The sequence below is a fragment of the Thrips palmi genome, unplaced genomic scaffold (assembly GCF_012932325.1).
Source record: "Thrips palmi isolate BJ-2018 unplaced genomic scaffold, TpBJ-2018v1 HiC_scaffold_6, whole genome shotgun sequence".
In the NCBI taxonomy this organism is placed as follows: domain Eukaryota; kingdom Metazoa; phylum Arthropoda; class Insecta; order Thysanoptera; family Thripidae; genus Thrips; species Thrips palmi.
Window position 1 is genome coordinate 267,611 of NW_023144633.1, and position 15,383 is coordinate 282,993.

The 15,383-nt window shown below is 58.9% G+C and overlaps 1 protein-coding gene across 1 annotated transcript in view; it reads right to left on the bottom strand.

Annotated features, from left to right (window-relative positions):
* LOC117651729 (neuroligin-3-like) overlaps window positions 1-15,383 on the bottom strand; it is a gene marked incomplete at both ends in the record, with an annotated part of 63,296 nt that overhangs the window by 35,260 nt on the left and 12,653 nt on the right. The window contains 2 exon segments of the mRNA XM_034396035.1: window positions 2,435-2,620; window positions 5,155-5,307. Of these exon segments, the coding sequence (XP_034251926.1) occupies window positions 2,435-2,620; window positions 5,155-5,307 (339 nt within the window).

A 15,383-nucleotide genomic window follows, 5' to 3' on the forward strand; every position in this document is an offset into this window, starting at 1 on the left:
GCAGGAAAGAGAAAATAATGCAATAATACTGATAAATAAATTGATGAAATGAAAGCGGCATGAAAATAGGGAGGGGGGGGGGGAACAACAGAGCGAGAGATGAGTTCCGTCTCGCTCGTAAATGAAGACCGCGAAAATGCAAGTGGTTTGTTTTAGATTGGGCGATGGAGTCCGACGGCGTGTTTGGCTTTCGGCGCTTTTGGCAGTGTACCGCGAGGGCGTGCGTTAGGGGGGGGGAGGAGGAATCGGAATGCCGGCAGCCTGGCTGCCTCCGAACGCGGTGGCGTCGCGGTGCCTCTCTCTCCCTCTCTCTCGCACGCGCGGGGCGTCCCGTAGGGGTGCGACAGAGACGGAGTGTCCGGAGCGCCCTGCTAATTATTTCCCGGGAAATGACCGGTGGAAGAAAAGACAAATAGAATTAACACACAAAGACGGCCGCGGCGGAGAGGGCCATCTTGACGGAATGAGGAAAGTTTTTGTCGCGCCGATTCCCCCTCCCCCTCCTCCCCCCTTTCCACTGCCCCCCTTCCCTCGACAATCAAGCAGCAAGGGGAGGCGTACCGCCCCGCCCCGCCTCGGCCACCCCGCCCCGCCGCGCCTTCACCTATTGCATATTTCCAATGCAAAACACACGGGCCACTCTTTCCCTTATTTCAAGGGCCGCGCTCCGCCCCGCCCCGCCAATCGATTCTAAGGGCAAAGAGACGCGGCGCCGGCTTCAAACTTTGCCCATCAGCCCGACGGACCAACCGGCCGGCGTGCGCGCGGCCCGCACCCCGCGGCCGCGACGGCCACCCCACCACGCCGTCGTCCGCGGCCCGCCAGGACGCCGTCGAGGAGCGCGACTGAATGGCACGAGCCGCGCAAACAGCCGAGAGCTCCATCCAGCAGCGCGACGGCCTCGACGTCTTGCTCCGCGCGCTGCCGCCGCTGCCGCCGGCGTTCGGCCCTCGCGGCGGATTGGCCGTGAAATCCCTGATTTAGAGCGGTGCCGTGTATCGGGGAGGGGGAAAGGGGGGGGGGCAACGGAGCGAGAGTTGTTAAAGCGGCGATAAGAAGGCAGCGGATCCGCCGCCATACGGCACGCGGCGCGTCCATCGCCCCGACCATTCAGCTTAACGGGCGGCGCACCGCGGGGCTGCACAGTGGGCCAGAAGACCGGTGCAGGCGGTCAAAACCCCGGACGCGTTTTGAGCTCCAGAGTCGCTAAATGGCACTCGAACCGAACGTGTGACCCCACCAATGGACTGCTCTCCGAACGAGGAATCCATTGGTGGGGTCACACGTCCGGTTCGAGTCCTGCTCAGCGACTCTGGAGCTTTAAAACGCGTTCAGAGTCTTGGCCGCCTGCGCCGGTCTTCTGGCCCACTGTGCTGCGCTGCTCCAAGCTGGCGCCTGCGAGGTAGGCACTGTACGGCTCGGCCGCGCGCGCCTGAGCGGCGGGCTAGTCTACCCTTGAGTTCGCAGGCGCTAGCCGCGGAGCCGTCCAGTCTTTCGCGCCCCCGTCTCGGTCCGCGATTCACGCGTCAAGCCAACTTTACTTTCGAATTTAAATCGGCCTCTTCGACACCACACGCTCATCAGTGGTAATGCATCCCGGAGTTAGCGACACACCTTGTTTTTTCGTAAGTTGGCACGACGTCTCGGCCGACGGCCGATCGGGGACGGCGGCCACCGCGCGGGGTTGGCAACCCTGCCCTTGTTTGTTTCCGTCCGCGTGAAGTTTCTCTCATCGCGGCCGGAAGAGCGAGAGAGAGAGAGGAACATATGGAGACAAGAGCGGGAATCCCGGGAATCCCTGTGTGAGGCGGGGTGGGAGACATAAAAGACGGAGAGAGAGAGAGAGAGAGAGAGAGAGAGAGAGAGAGAGAGAGAGAGAGAGAGAGAGAGAGAGAGAGAGAGAGAGAGAGAGAGACGAGGGAGGAAGGAGACATGGCGCCATAGATCAAAACTTGTTCATCGTTGCTGTACTTGTGAAATGGCTGGAGAGGTACTAACAACTCCGACCCCCGCAGCGCCACTGCCGCTGCTTCTGCTGCGTCCGCCGGCCTGCCACGGTAATTTCATCAGGAACGTGTCTGGCCCGTCGGATTGAAATACGGAGCCGTTATGCAAATGAGCCGGCCACGCCACGCCCCATGGCCGATAGACGTGGTAGACGCGATAGACTCACAGTGGGCCAGAAGACCGGTGGAGGCGGTCAAAAACCCAGACGCGTTTAGAGCTCCAGAGTAGCTAAACAAAAGTCGAAGCGAACGTGCGCCCCCACCAATGGACTCCTCGTTCAGAGAGCAATCCATTGGTGGGGTCACACGCTCGGTTCGAGTCCCGCTAAGCGACTCTGGAGCTCAAAACGCGTCTAGAGTTTCGGCCGCCGGCGCCGGTCTTCTGACCCACTGTGAGACTGCGGGACGACGCAAGCGGCGCTACCCACCTCTTGACAGTGGGCTGAGCAGCAGGATGCTGGCGAGCGCCGCGCCAGTGTCGTGGCCCAGCAGTGTGACGCGCTTGGGGTCGCCGCCGAAGGCCGACGCGTTGTCCTGCACCCACTTGAGCAGCGTGAGGATGTCGCCCGTGCCGTAGTCCAGGTCCGTGCTGCCCAGCCTCGTCCGCAGGAAGCCTGCAACACGCCATCAGCGGATTAACGCAAAGTCACTGCGAATTTTTAAAAAAATACACTTCAAATGAATGAGTGTACTAAGTTCATGCTTCAAGGTATGGCATCCCAGATCAGCTTGGTTCCCACTTTGGAGCATGGAAGCACAGTTCAGTCCACACTTAAGCGAGGACACTTTGCATTTTGCAGTGTCGTTGCTGTGGACAAACACTAACAGTCACACACACTCATACACCCAGACACTTACACACACACACACACACACACACACACAAACAGAGAGAGAGCGAACGAGACACCACTGTCAAACGACGATAAATAAAAGAACGGCGGCCATTCTTAGCGCGCGACACGAGTGCGCGGGGATTTGGCACGCGGACGAATAAGCGGATAGCCCGGGAGCGCGCTTTCAAATCGCGGCGTGGATTCATCCTCCCGATGCTCCCTCCTCAATTCCTCGCACATTACCCCCGCGTCATTACCGCAGGCATCCTATAAAGTTGGCAACGCTGACCCGCCCGCGAATCGCCACTCTCCATTTTGCCAGACACATTATTATCCGCCCCGCCCCGCCTCACCTCGCCCCGCCCCGCCCCGCCCCGCCCCGCCCCGCCCCGCCCCGCCCCGTCAGTGCGTGGCCAGTGAAAGTTGCAGCAAGTGGGAGGGAGCAGTGCGGGGCGGCGGCGGGTATACAGTTTATGCTCGGCAAAAGTTTCCGTTTTAGCGGAGTATGGCGCTGCTGGTGGTGTTCGCGAGGGAGACGGGAAAGGAGGGGGGGAGGGGGTACGTGGAAATGAGCGGCCTAACGAAATTCGAGATTTCGGGAGTCTATATTATTATCCCCACGGCGCGGCGCCGTGGTTGGCGAGGATGCTCTGAGAGCACGTATGCTGTTTGTTCCGGGATTTCGTCTCTTCGGCTTCGGTCGACAACTGCTCTTGCCTCCACCGGTCTGGTCTTCTGGCCCACTGTGCGTCCCCCGAAATAACAGCCTTGACACGGCGGGCCAATCAATGCGGCGGCTCCTGCGCGCTGCGGCGCCACTGTAACAATATTTGGGCTGTAAAGCGTAAACCGGCAAAGTAAAGTCCGACCGAGATTGGCTCGACTCGCTCCATTTCTTCGCCGAGGTCGCGCGGCTCGCCTTTTAAAATGTTTTTTCTGTCCACCTTCCACCTTGTCGGGCCTTCGGGCCGCCGTCTCCAGCGGCTCCAGCAGCGCGCTCCTACACTGGCTGGCGGTCTCGCGATGGCGAATTTCGACTCCTCGGTCCAGCACAGTGTCCCGGAGTAATTTGCTTTGCGACCCGGACGCGGAGGCCCTGCGGGTCATAACCTCTATGACGTCAGCAGAGGAAAGTGAGATTAGGCGGACACACGCGGAGTGAAAGTGTCGCCTCGGGGCATGGGCTCGCAAACGGGTCATCCAAACGGACTGAACGGTGTCCCAGACACCGCGACTCCAAAAATAAGTGCAGCCGGGTTGGGTTGGGAGGGGAGGGGCGAGGCGGGCCAGTTTCATTAAGCTAAGCATTCCGACAAACAAAAGAAGTAAGTCGACACTGTAGTGCACAGCAGCAGCAAGGAGAAGATGAGAAATGAGTAAGTTCGCGCCTCGTCTTCGTTTACTTTATTTTCTCGCCATCTTCTTCCCTTTTTTTTTTGCCAAGGAGAGCGACACAGGAATTAAGGTCGAGCGGCGCAGGGGCCGGGATGAGGTCAAAGCGACGCGCACCCAGTGTGCTAGCCGCCCCGCCTCGCCTCGCCCCGCCCTGCCCCACCCCGCCCCGCCCACTCAAAAATAAACAAAAAAGTGTGCAAAATGGATGACGCGCTGCAATCCGGGCACAGCAAGGCACACAGGGACCCGCGACGCGGCCCCGACCCAAAATTGCATTACACCGGGCTTATTTCGAAACGCAATCCATCTCTGTCCAATTATACATTTCCGTGCTTTTTTTTCTCTTTCTACTTTTTTGGTTGCCGCCGCGGCCCGGCGCGCGAAATGAATATTATCGGGCGAGTATGGAGACGGTCGCGGCGGCGGCGCGGCCGGCAGCGCGCTCGGCCAACTTGAAAATGGAACTAATTACTGCGAACTTGTTTTAAGTAATTAACATCCGAGTGTAGCCGTGCAGCCGGACGAGCCAACTTGGCGCCAAAACAATAAATGGCCCCGATCCAGGGCCGTGGCCGCGTGGCCGAGGCGGTGGCCAGGCCCGGCGGCACACTGGCCAGGCCGCCAGGCCTCGGCGGCCCCCACTGCTGAGTGCTGCATTTCGGCTCCACTGCAGCGCACAACTCTCTGGCGCTCGCACAAATCCCGCACTGGCGTGCTTTAGCGGTGCCGGAATTTCAGCCGACCACCCCGGGGAGTCAAAAGACTGTGCCGGCTGCACTGGGATTCCTCGGAGCTGGCCCGGGTTCAACGCCCGCACACAGCTAGTTCTTGTTTCATCACTGGTTAAGATTTCCCATGGCAGGCCTGAAGTCCTCATGCCCATTGTTGAAGGTACACAGGGCAGTGACCGCACTGACCTAGGATGCCGAGCCGGTAGTTGAAGGTGACGACGATGACGTGGCCCCAGGACGCGAGCACCGCGCCGTCGTACGGGGAGCCCGCGTTCCACTCGTACGACTCGCCGTGCACCAGCACGATCACGGGGTAGGGGGCGTCTGCACCGCGGGACCCTGCAACAAACAACAACACGTTACAATGTGGCGGTGCGAAAAGTGCGCGCAAAGGGTAAGAGTGCAACAAATTTTTTTTACAAAAATGGAAAAAAGAAGAAAAAAAGAAAGAAAAACGAGGGAAAAGGAAGTAGAAAATGGAAGGAAACTGATTGGGAGGGCGGCATTTGCATTGTTTTTCCGGTGGCCCTGCGGCCGCCCTTCCCTGGCCCCAGGCAGCCCCAGGCTTCCGGATCCGCTACTTTGGCGCCGCGGTTTGACTCCGGCCGACTCCGGCCCGCTTCCAGCGCTCCCAGCGCCTTTAAAATGAGTGTTTTCGAGTGCGGGAAAAGCTTTCCCTGTAAGCGCTTTAAGAGGGGCGCGGCGATCGAGTCTTATGTAAAGTCTGCCGCGCGGTCGGAGCGAGTCCTGCCGAGTCCTGCGGGGGCCGCCAGGGAACCGCCAGCCCGCCCGCTCCACTGCGAGGGGATCAGTTATTTGATCGAGGCCCCCGAACAGCGAGCGCATCCCTGAGGCCACCAGGACCTCGCCGAGGCCCTCGGCGAAGACCCGCATACAACGTTGATGAGGTGTCGCGGTCGTCCGCGAACTGGCTACCCACAGTGGGCCAGAAGGCCGGTCGAGGCGGTCGAAATCCTAGACGGGTTTTGAGCTCCAGAGTCGCTAAATGGGACTCGAACCGAACGTGTGACCCCACCAACGGATAGCTCTCCAAGCGAGGAATCCATTGGTGGGGTCACGCGTTCGGTTCGAGTCCCACTTAGCGACTCTGGAGCTCAAAACGCGTCTAGAGTGCTGGCCGCCTCCACTGGTCTTCTGGTCCACTGTGCGTCCCACAGACCCAGCCCCTGGGGCGTGCCGCGTGGCGGTCACTGGGTTAGCGGGAGGAACCGAGCCGCATCGCCAGAGACGCGAGGCGCCGCGAATATTCAACCGGCCGTGCATTATTTCGGACACGCTCACGCACGGCCTCGGCACGCCCTGGACCGGACCACCCCCGGGGGCGGCCGCCCCGCCCCGCCCCGCGCCACGTATGGCGCGCCGCAAGCCAATTCACTTAAAGAGTTGGAGCGCCGCACCCCGGCGGACGGACGGCCGGGGAGGGGACAGAACGACGATGACGATGAGGAGGACGGGGAGCAACCAACGGGGACGAAGGGACGGCGAGGGCCTCTTGGCCCTGTTGGCACGTAACGGCCGCCCGTCCCAGTTTGTCACGTCGCAGCCGACGGACAGCCTCCCCCCCCCTCCACTTGCCTCCCCCGGCTGGGCCGGCCTGGACGTCTCGGACCCTCGGGAACACACGGCCCGTGCGGGAAAGAGAGCGTGAATCTTGGCGTTTCAGTCTGCCGCTCTTTGAGTCCGCGCCGTCGTCCCCCTCCCCTCCTTTCCTTCTTTCCCCCTCCCCTCCTCTTCTTCTTCTTTCCCCTCCCCTCCCTTCCCGCCCCTCTGGCCTTCCACTGCGTGGGTTCGTGATGAGTGGCCGGAGTAGGTGCGTCAACGTGGCGTGCCACGCCACTGCAGCGGCGGTACCGGACCCGCAATCCCCTACACCGTCAGAAACTAAGTGCCTCTTTACCGTCGCAATGACTGACAAGGTGGCACTACTCCGCCACAACAACAACAACAACAAGATCTCGAGCTCCGGAAAGTAAAACAAGTGTCAACGAAATCTGGACGGCCGGAAAAGCACGCGGCAACAGCCACAACTTATTATTTTATGCTCTTGTTGCTCTCGTATTTTTTTGCGCCCAAGTGGCGCGTGCACACACAACAAGTGTAGGGCGCACGAGACTCGGCCGCGTTTTTCATTGAGATGTATGGAGCGGCGACAGTACGGCGGTAATGCGTATGAGGCATACGAGGAGTATGATTTATCGCTGTCCTTGTTGCTCTTGCTGCTGTTCTTGTTGCTCTTCTTGTTTCCGCGAGAAAGTTTCGTCACAAGACGACGGCGCATTCATCCTCATTCAACGCCTTGCTTTGTGCACTGTCGGGACCATTTGGGCGAGGTGCCAAAATTAAGTTGGTTTGCTCAGTCCAAAATTTTTTTTTTTTAAAAAGAAATTGACTTGTGGTTAAGTCTCTACTCCCGCCATTTTTAATTGAATTTTTCAAATGAATGGAAGGCTTGGTTTTAGCCCTTTTTCGACTTTCACTCGCTGGAACGTTGGAGCTGCGTTAGCTAGGCCGCCGGTTGTCCTCGAACATGCTGTAGTATTCCCGCAGAGAATGCCTTCTGTTAATGAGCTATGCATGTTTTATGGCAGTGTACAGACGAGGAATGATTGGAGAGCGGAGTAATTTGAGGGGTGGGGGACATCCAGGGCCGCGCACTTCAAATACGGTTGATTGGAGTCAGTGTTGGCTGCGGGACGGTAAGGCAACTGCTTTGCCCAGCTCGGTTTGCCTACGTGCCTGGCCGCTCCACCGGTCTTAATTCTGGCCCACTGTGCGCCTGGAAGCCACACGCGCGTCGGTTTCAATGCTAGGATAGCGAGGAAACCATGGCAGTGCATGACTGTTCGGAGAGCCGTCTAGACCGACTGACAGACTTAAAGTTGCAGAGTGCCGTGGCCTTAATGGGGTCGGTCGACGTCAGACCGACCAAAGCGGTGCCAAGCCAAATCATGCCCAAACAGTGCATCAACTCCGTCGGAATGATTCAGAATCCCCAACGCCCGCGCTGCTGACTGCCTGCCACGTCGGTTTTGACATTTCGAACGGGCTCTGGCTGTCCGCAAATGGCATAAAAAGCGACGAAACGGATCGAAGTGAAGCGGCCTTGCGTCACGGGGAGTGGCTGTTGCACTCAGTTCTTTTTTCTTGTTTTTACGTGGCCTGTCTACACAATTACTGCGAAAACACGCAAACACCCCAGCTGCCGCACGCACAAACCCACCTACGCCTATGAACACACACACACACACACACACACACACACACACACACACACACACACACACACACACACTCACTCACAGTGCTGCCCACGCGCTAATCGATGCCGTTTGGTCCGGCTGCAGACCGTGGGGCCGGAAGACCGGAATTAGAAGTTGTCGACGAGTTGGCGGCGCGGCCGACCGGCGGCCGACCGGACCCTGACGCCCCGACCGACGCCCTGGAGGGCCTCCATGGAGGCGACTGCGGGACGCGCTGCCCTGCCTGGCCGCGGAAAGTTGCCTCGGAGCAGAACGTCCCCGAAACGATCAAAGTAGAGCGACAGAAACGAGGAAGCCGTGACCGGGCGACGGCCTACAGTGGGCCAGTGGACCGGTGGATGCGGCGGTAAAATCCTGGACGCGTTTTGAGCTCCAGAGTCGCTAAACGGGACTCGAACCGAACGTGTGACCCCACCAATGGATTGCTCTCCGAACGACGAATCCAGTAGTGGGGTCACACGCTCGGTTCGCGTCCCGTTTGGCTGCTTTCTCTCGTTCGCTGTGTACCTACTCAGTGTACTATGACAGACCGAGACAACAAACGGAAATCGGAAAAATAGTAAATGCTCACTTGATTGGGAAAATGCGACACGACCGCGCGCCGCATTCCACTTTACTCCGATACTCGCTTGTTTATTCATTGATACAGAGCCTGGGAGGGGAGGGGGCCTCGTGCACGTGTACCCAACACACACACACCGTTGAAAGCGAGGCCAAGTAAACACAACTGTAGCCCCACCTGAATCGGCGGCAGGCACGCAGGCGCACGTGGTGTGGCTGAATGCATTTCGAGGGTGCACTCCCCACGTCCCAGGAGCATGGCTGGCCAGGGACAAATCAGTTCAGAGCCCCCACATTGAATTCCGTGGCCTGGCTGGCCGGACGCAGTGACTAGTTTGACTACTAAACGCCGGTCAACGTTACTCTCCCCGAGAAACGTGCGGTTGACGAGGTGAGATTCGAACCCGCGCTCTTCGGGTTACGAGCCGAATGCGTTACCGATTGCGCTACCGGTGCCTACTGCTGAAGTCGCCGCTTGCCGCCCCGTTTGACTGGGCCGGGTCGGCGGCTCGTCTCGCAGCGCCGACACAGAGCCGCAGTTCGGCCCAAGACAAATGCCGATGCCTTCTGGTGTAACAGAGCAAACTCCCTGCGTAAACTTTGGCCCGGAGGCGCGGTGCCTCGCGGTGCGCGATCCTTTTCTTGCGGAAGTGATAAACTTGCATGCTCCAGTTCGACTGGGCCACGTGAGCGGGCGGGGCGGGGCGAGGTATCGTGACTTCCTCCCGGAGTGTGTCTACAAGGGCAAGAAACTTGCGCATTCTTCGTCCTTCGGTCGTGAATAATGCATCATTTTATTTACGACTGTATGTATTACACCTTTGAGGCGGGCGCCGAGTTAAACGGCCTTGCATGTTGTTTATCCGTGGAGGAGGGGGAGGGGAGTCACGACGTGGAGTCGCGGCAGCGCCTTGTGGAAACTGCCAGCAGTCCGCCGCACGGTGGACCCACTGTGCGCCGCCTGTCGAAGACTCACCGCCTTCTGCGAGTGCCCGCCTGCCTAATAAAGTCCCCGAAAGGCCCCGGCGGCGGCCCGAAGGGCGCGAAGGCGGCGGTGCGATATTGTGTGCACGGAGAGGCAGATTACGCACAACAACAGCTTGCTGCTCTCGGTGGCGACGACGACGACGGGTGACGTCCCCGTGATGGATACGCCCGACACGAGGATAAGGACGCGGCCGGCTCTTTGTTCCGGCTCCACGACAACAACAACAACAACAAGATACCCCCCTCACACAACGGGTAAGTTCCGCCCCTGGCCCCTTGCAGCAGGTGCAGCAGTCCCATTGCGGGCTTCGAGGAAGAGTAGTGGCCCCAGCGCTGCGGCGAGGCAGGCAGAGCGACAACCAACCAGAGTTGTAGACGACCACTCAGCTCAAGCCTTGGAGCACAACGTCAGGTTTTTTTTTTTTTTTTTTTTTTTTGCACGGTTCCGATATTTAAGAAAAAAAATGGCCAAATTTGAGCAGTTTATTATGGCAACTTTTACTCTGTTTCTTTAGATGCTTGGGCGAAGTGGCGTCTGAAAATAGGAAATTCGACGGAAGTGAAAACACTGGGCATTGAGAAACCGGGCCAGCAGCAGCAGCGGCGGACGGGGTTCGGACGGCACGGCGCCTTTGTGTGAGTCTAGGAGTCCAGGGCAAAGAGAGAGAGAGAGAGAGGGGGGGGGGGGGAGAGGGGGGGAGCGGCAACCACGACGTGATTTCCATCTCAACTCGAGCAGCGCGAGTGCTACTGTGTCGTACGTACGCCCAAGCCGGCCGTTCTCTCTCTCTGTGTGTGTGTGTGTGTGATGCAGTCATCAATCACATTGACCTGCGAGTAGCCCAGGCCTTGCTAGAAGGGGGCGGGGAAGAATCCTCGCAGCCGTGTAGCTAAATGGGCTTTTGAGTGACCGCCGTGTTGCCGCGCGCGGCCATCCTCGCTCGTCCCTCCCCTCTCTTCCTGTTCACCTCCCCTCCCCCGCGTCCCGTTGGATCTACTTTGTTCTTTTCCGGACAGCAGAGCGGCGCGGCGAGTGGGTAAATTTGTAAACTCGCTCCGCCCCCCTTTCGGTGCTGGGTGGCCGGGTGGCCGGGCTGCCCTCGGACCTGCGTGGGTCAGGGGGAAGCGAAGGGGGCCCGGGGCGCGGAGGAGCAGGCCAGGAGGCACGACGGCTTCCCAAAAGGAAAATCCCGCCGAGGACTTCACTAGCTGTTGAAGAAATCCAAGCTCAGGTTAGCCAAGGTGTCCAATTGAGCTGGGTCCTTCTTACTCCGCGGCGGCAGCCTTCAGAAATCATGGCGGGGTAGGGCGGAGTGAGGCGGGGCGTGGCGGGCCCATTTGCGATGCAAACACATGTGCTAGGCTGCATCCGCCGGCCTTGTTCCCCACCCACCCCGCCCCGCCACGGGAGGCTGCTAACGCATGCAAAACTCGACAGAACATCCCTGCATCGGCAGGCCGTGGCAGGCCGTGGCAGGCTCTGCACTGAGTCAACCAACGCCGGGCTGCGGCGGGCGCTTCCGGGCGACAGGCCCGAGCCAGTCGCGGACCCCAAACCCCTCCGACGAGGTCAAGTTGCCCGTGCTGCACTCCAGACCCAGCCCGAGTAAGAAAAGGATTCTCCGACCGTTCCCCGACCCACCACGCTCGCGGTCGGGTTGCCCCTGTCCCTGAGCTCAGAAAGAAATAAAAAAGTCGAAAAAAAAATCGCGCCCCGGGCGGTACTCGAACACACACCCCGCGAAATGACATGCGCAGCGCGCACTTTGTTGCAGCTCTGCGGACTGATTCCGAGAGTCGTCTTCGTCGCTCTGTCCCTCTCGCAACTACACGGGACGCCCCCATGTGTGCGAGAGAGACGGAGCGACGAAAACGACTCTCGGATTCAGTCTTCTGCATCGCGCAGTGCATACGGCGCGCTGCTGTGTGCGTAGGGCAACTACTGCAGTCTGCAGCCACCCGCTCCGGTCCATTGCACAGAATCACTCTGTTTGCCCAGCCTGGCTCTGCAAGCTCTGCAAGCTCCACAGCCTTCAAGAGTATTCACCGGGCGAGGCGGACAGAGAGAGAGAGAGAGAGAGAGAGAGAGAGAGAGAGAGGCCAAGGAATCAGTGCGGCCGTGTCGCATTGCGCCGTGCATATTTATCGTCGGCGCGTTTATTAGAACTGCACCCAGCCTGACGTGTACACCGGGAACTAGTAATGGAAAAAGAAGGTAAACAGAGAGGAGAGAGAGAGAGAGAGAGAGAGAGAGAGAGAGAGAGAGAGAGAGAAAAGAGAGAGAGAAAAGAGAGAGAGAGAGAGAGAGAGAGGAGAGAGAGAGAGAGAGAGAAGCGGCTCCTTCCCGCTGCCATGCAGCCCGGCGTCAGCGCCCATTCCCGATTTATAGGGACTGCATTGAGGGGGGAGGGGGGTGACGGATAGGTAGCAACCGGGTTGCCTGCTCCGAGGCTAGCAGACGTACTATACTTGAGACGTCGGCGTCGGAAGGGGAGGGGGGGGGTAGGTTACGGCAGCCAGAGATTTCCCGGCGAGTCTGGCAGGCAACAGACCGTAAAATAACCGTAGCCGTCCCGTCCGTGATCGGGCGCTTCTCGCAACGCGACTTAGGCATACGGCCTTCAGTCAGCGACGCCCATACCCTTAAACAAAAAACAACAACATGAAAAAACACCTCTGACAGCGGCACTGTCAGAAAAGACAAATGACTCTGTTTTGGCCGTGTCCGGTCCGAACTCAACCCGCCACCGCGTACGACGCGCAGTCCGACCCGAAACCGGACGACGGCCACGGTTCACTCTGTCTCTCTCGCACCGCCCCGGCACACTGCGTGAGTGCGACAGAGACAGAGCGAAAGGCGTGGGCAGCGCGGGGTCGCTGACGGCCGACACGACCGACCGGCGTGGACCGCACTCGGCGTGGGTGGCACACCGTAAGGGCGTAACGCCGTAACAGCGGCCGGAGAAAGCAGGCCAACTGACTGTGAGCTGCGCTGAGCTGCCAATAGACGGAGGTGGCGCTATAACGAGGTGCCCTGCGTCAACGCCCTCACCTCCCCCCTCCCCCAACCCCTCTTTGCAGCCAGACCTCATTATTCCTGTGTTTCCATAGCCCCACTGCTGACCCTCCTAAGTCCCGTATGCAATGTGCGGGTGTGGGTGTGAGTGTCTGGTGATAGGCACGGTTCGGCTCGTCCAGCTCGTGAGTGTGTGTGTGCGTGGTGGTGATAGCCCCATGTCGGCGTCATGTCCGTAAAGAGATTACTCGCCGCGCGCTCAATGGGATTGGCGTGCCGGCCTGCCAGCGCCTGCCAGCCTCAACAAGCAAGGTGAAGCAGCCGGCGCCAGTGGTGGCGCCCGGCCCGGCCCGCCCGAGCTGGCAGCCAGCTCAGCCAGCCGGCCGGCCCCAGCAGCCATCCAATTCCATTCAATCCCAGCGCACAGTGGGCCAGAAGACCGGTGGAGGTGGCCGAAACTCGTTTCGAAGCGTTTCGAGCTCCAGAGTCGCTGTACAGGACTAGAACCGAACGTGTGACCCCATCAATGGATTCCTCGTTCGGAGAGCAATCCAGTGCTAGGGTCACACGTTCGGTTCGAGTCTCAGTCAGACAGGCTGCGTGGCGCGCCTAGCGCCCGCGGATTCCAGGGTAGGCATCCCGCGAGGCAGCCGAGCGCCGCGGGTCGGACTGCATCGCCTGGCGCTCCAACGCCGCGGCGCCGCGGTCGCCGAGCTGGACTCCCGGGGCGGGGCGGGGCGGGGCGGGGCGGGGCGGGGCGGGGCGGGGCGCGGAGCCACAGACATTCTATCCCCGTTATCAAATTAGGTCGCCGGGCGGAGCAGAATGCTCTGGCCTAAAGTGCAGCGAGTACGTACATTGTAGTGTAGGGGACGGAACCACAGCCCTGCCGGCCCTATAGCCCCGCTGGCCCTGCTGGCCCTGCAATCCCCTCGGCCCTGCTCGCCCTTTGCCCGGCCAAGGGACTGGACATCAGCCCCGCCAAGCCACGGGGAGGGGAGGGGAGGGGAAGGTGATAATTCGGCCGGTTAGCTGCAAGTGGTGCCCCCTCTCTCTCTCTCTCTCTCTCTCTCTCTCTCTCTCTCTCTCTCTCCCCCCCTCGCCGGGGCAAAGGCCGGGCTACTCTGCGGTGCTGCCCGGTGCGGTGGGGTCCCAAGGTCCACGATGGGTCCTCGCATCCCCGCCGTCCCCGCGCCCTCCCCTGGGCAGCAGCGCTGCCGCTGCCGGCTCTACCCCACTCAGAAAACCGCAGCGAGCGGCCCGAGACCCCAGGCGGGGCGCCCTGCCGCTACACTACATAGCCTACACAGGCGACGAAGGGCCTCCCGTCTACTATTTTAGTGCAGGGGGATTCGTATGCGGATTCCCGTCCCATCCGCACGCCACCCGATGGCTCAGTCGGCTGCGGCGCTGCGCGTCGAGGCTCCCTGCTCGGGTTCGACGCCCGCCGGGGGTGGAACCTATTTCTCATTTTGTTTTGCGTTTGTCTGTTTTTTTTTGGTACCAGTTTGGGCGTGGGGAGTCTTTTGCTGCTTAGGCGCGACCTCCTGCCACCCTGCTGGCTCTCTGCGCGGCGACCCTCCTCCCCGTCGTCCTCATCGTCACACCCTTCGCTCTCCGCTGTCCATTTTAAAACAATTCCTGTGAATGCCCCCCCCCCCAAACCTCATAGCATGCCAGTGCTTGTCCCGCCAATGGACTCAACGAACCCCGAGATTGAGTGCATCGTTAGGCTGCATCATAAGTCATGACCTGAAAAAAAGGGAGTCTGCTGTACGTACTTCAAACCGAAACGCGCGCTGCCGCCAAGGCTACTCAGGGTGTCAATCCACTTTGCCGAGCCGTCACAACCACAGCCTCTTGAAAAAAAAAATTAAAAACCCCTAAAAAAACTGTTTTGTGCGTGGAAAGCAATTGGCTCGTTATGGGGCACTCTGATTGGACCCGGGTGGAAGGATCTGCAGTTTAAACTATATTGGAAAAATATAGATTTTTTGTAATGTTAAACTTAATTTTAAAATACTTTTTTCATACTTTAAATTACTGTAATGTATTGTATAATTGCAGGTAAAGTGTAGTTCAACTACAGTTGAAGTGTAGTAAACTACAATTAAACTGCAAAAAAAGTACCAGTTATTTCGGACAACTATAGTTTTTGACCCAGGTTGTCCTAGTCTTCATATCAGTTGACTATAGTTCAAAGTACAGTTTTACTGTAGTTTAGCTACACAGCCAGAGTAAGTTCAAAAGAGAAGACAATCTGCAGTTTTAAAATTTGGTTCAAAATTCAAAATTTTTTATTTTTGAACCTTGTTTTGAGGTGACTCTTCCTCCCTCTGACCCCTTAGGTGATTGACTTCGTGTTAATTGTGTGTTTTGATTGGATGTTGCCGGGAGTTGAACCTCGGACCAATGGCTTGTGAGGCAGAGGCCTTGACCACTGCACTACTGAGCTTCCTTGTGGATGAGGGCTTGGCTACTCGACCACATGGAAAGGCCGGCTTTTCTCAGGAACTATAGCTCAACTGCTAGAAAACTACAGTTTTACTGTAAGCCACTCTGTACTTTCA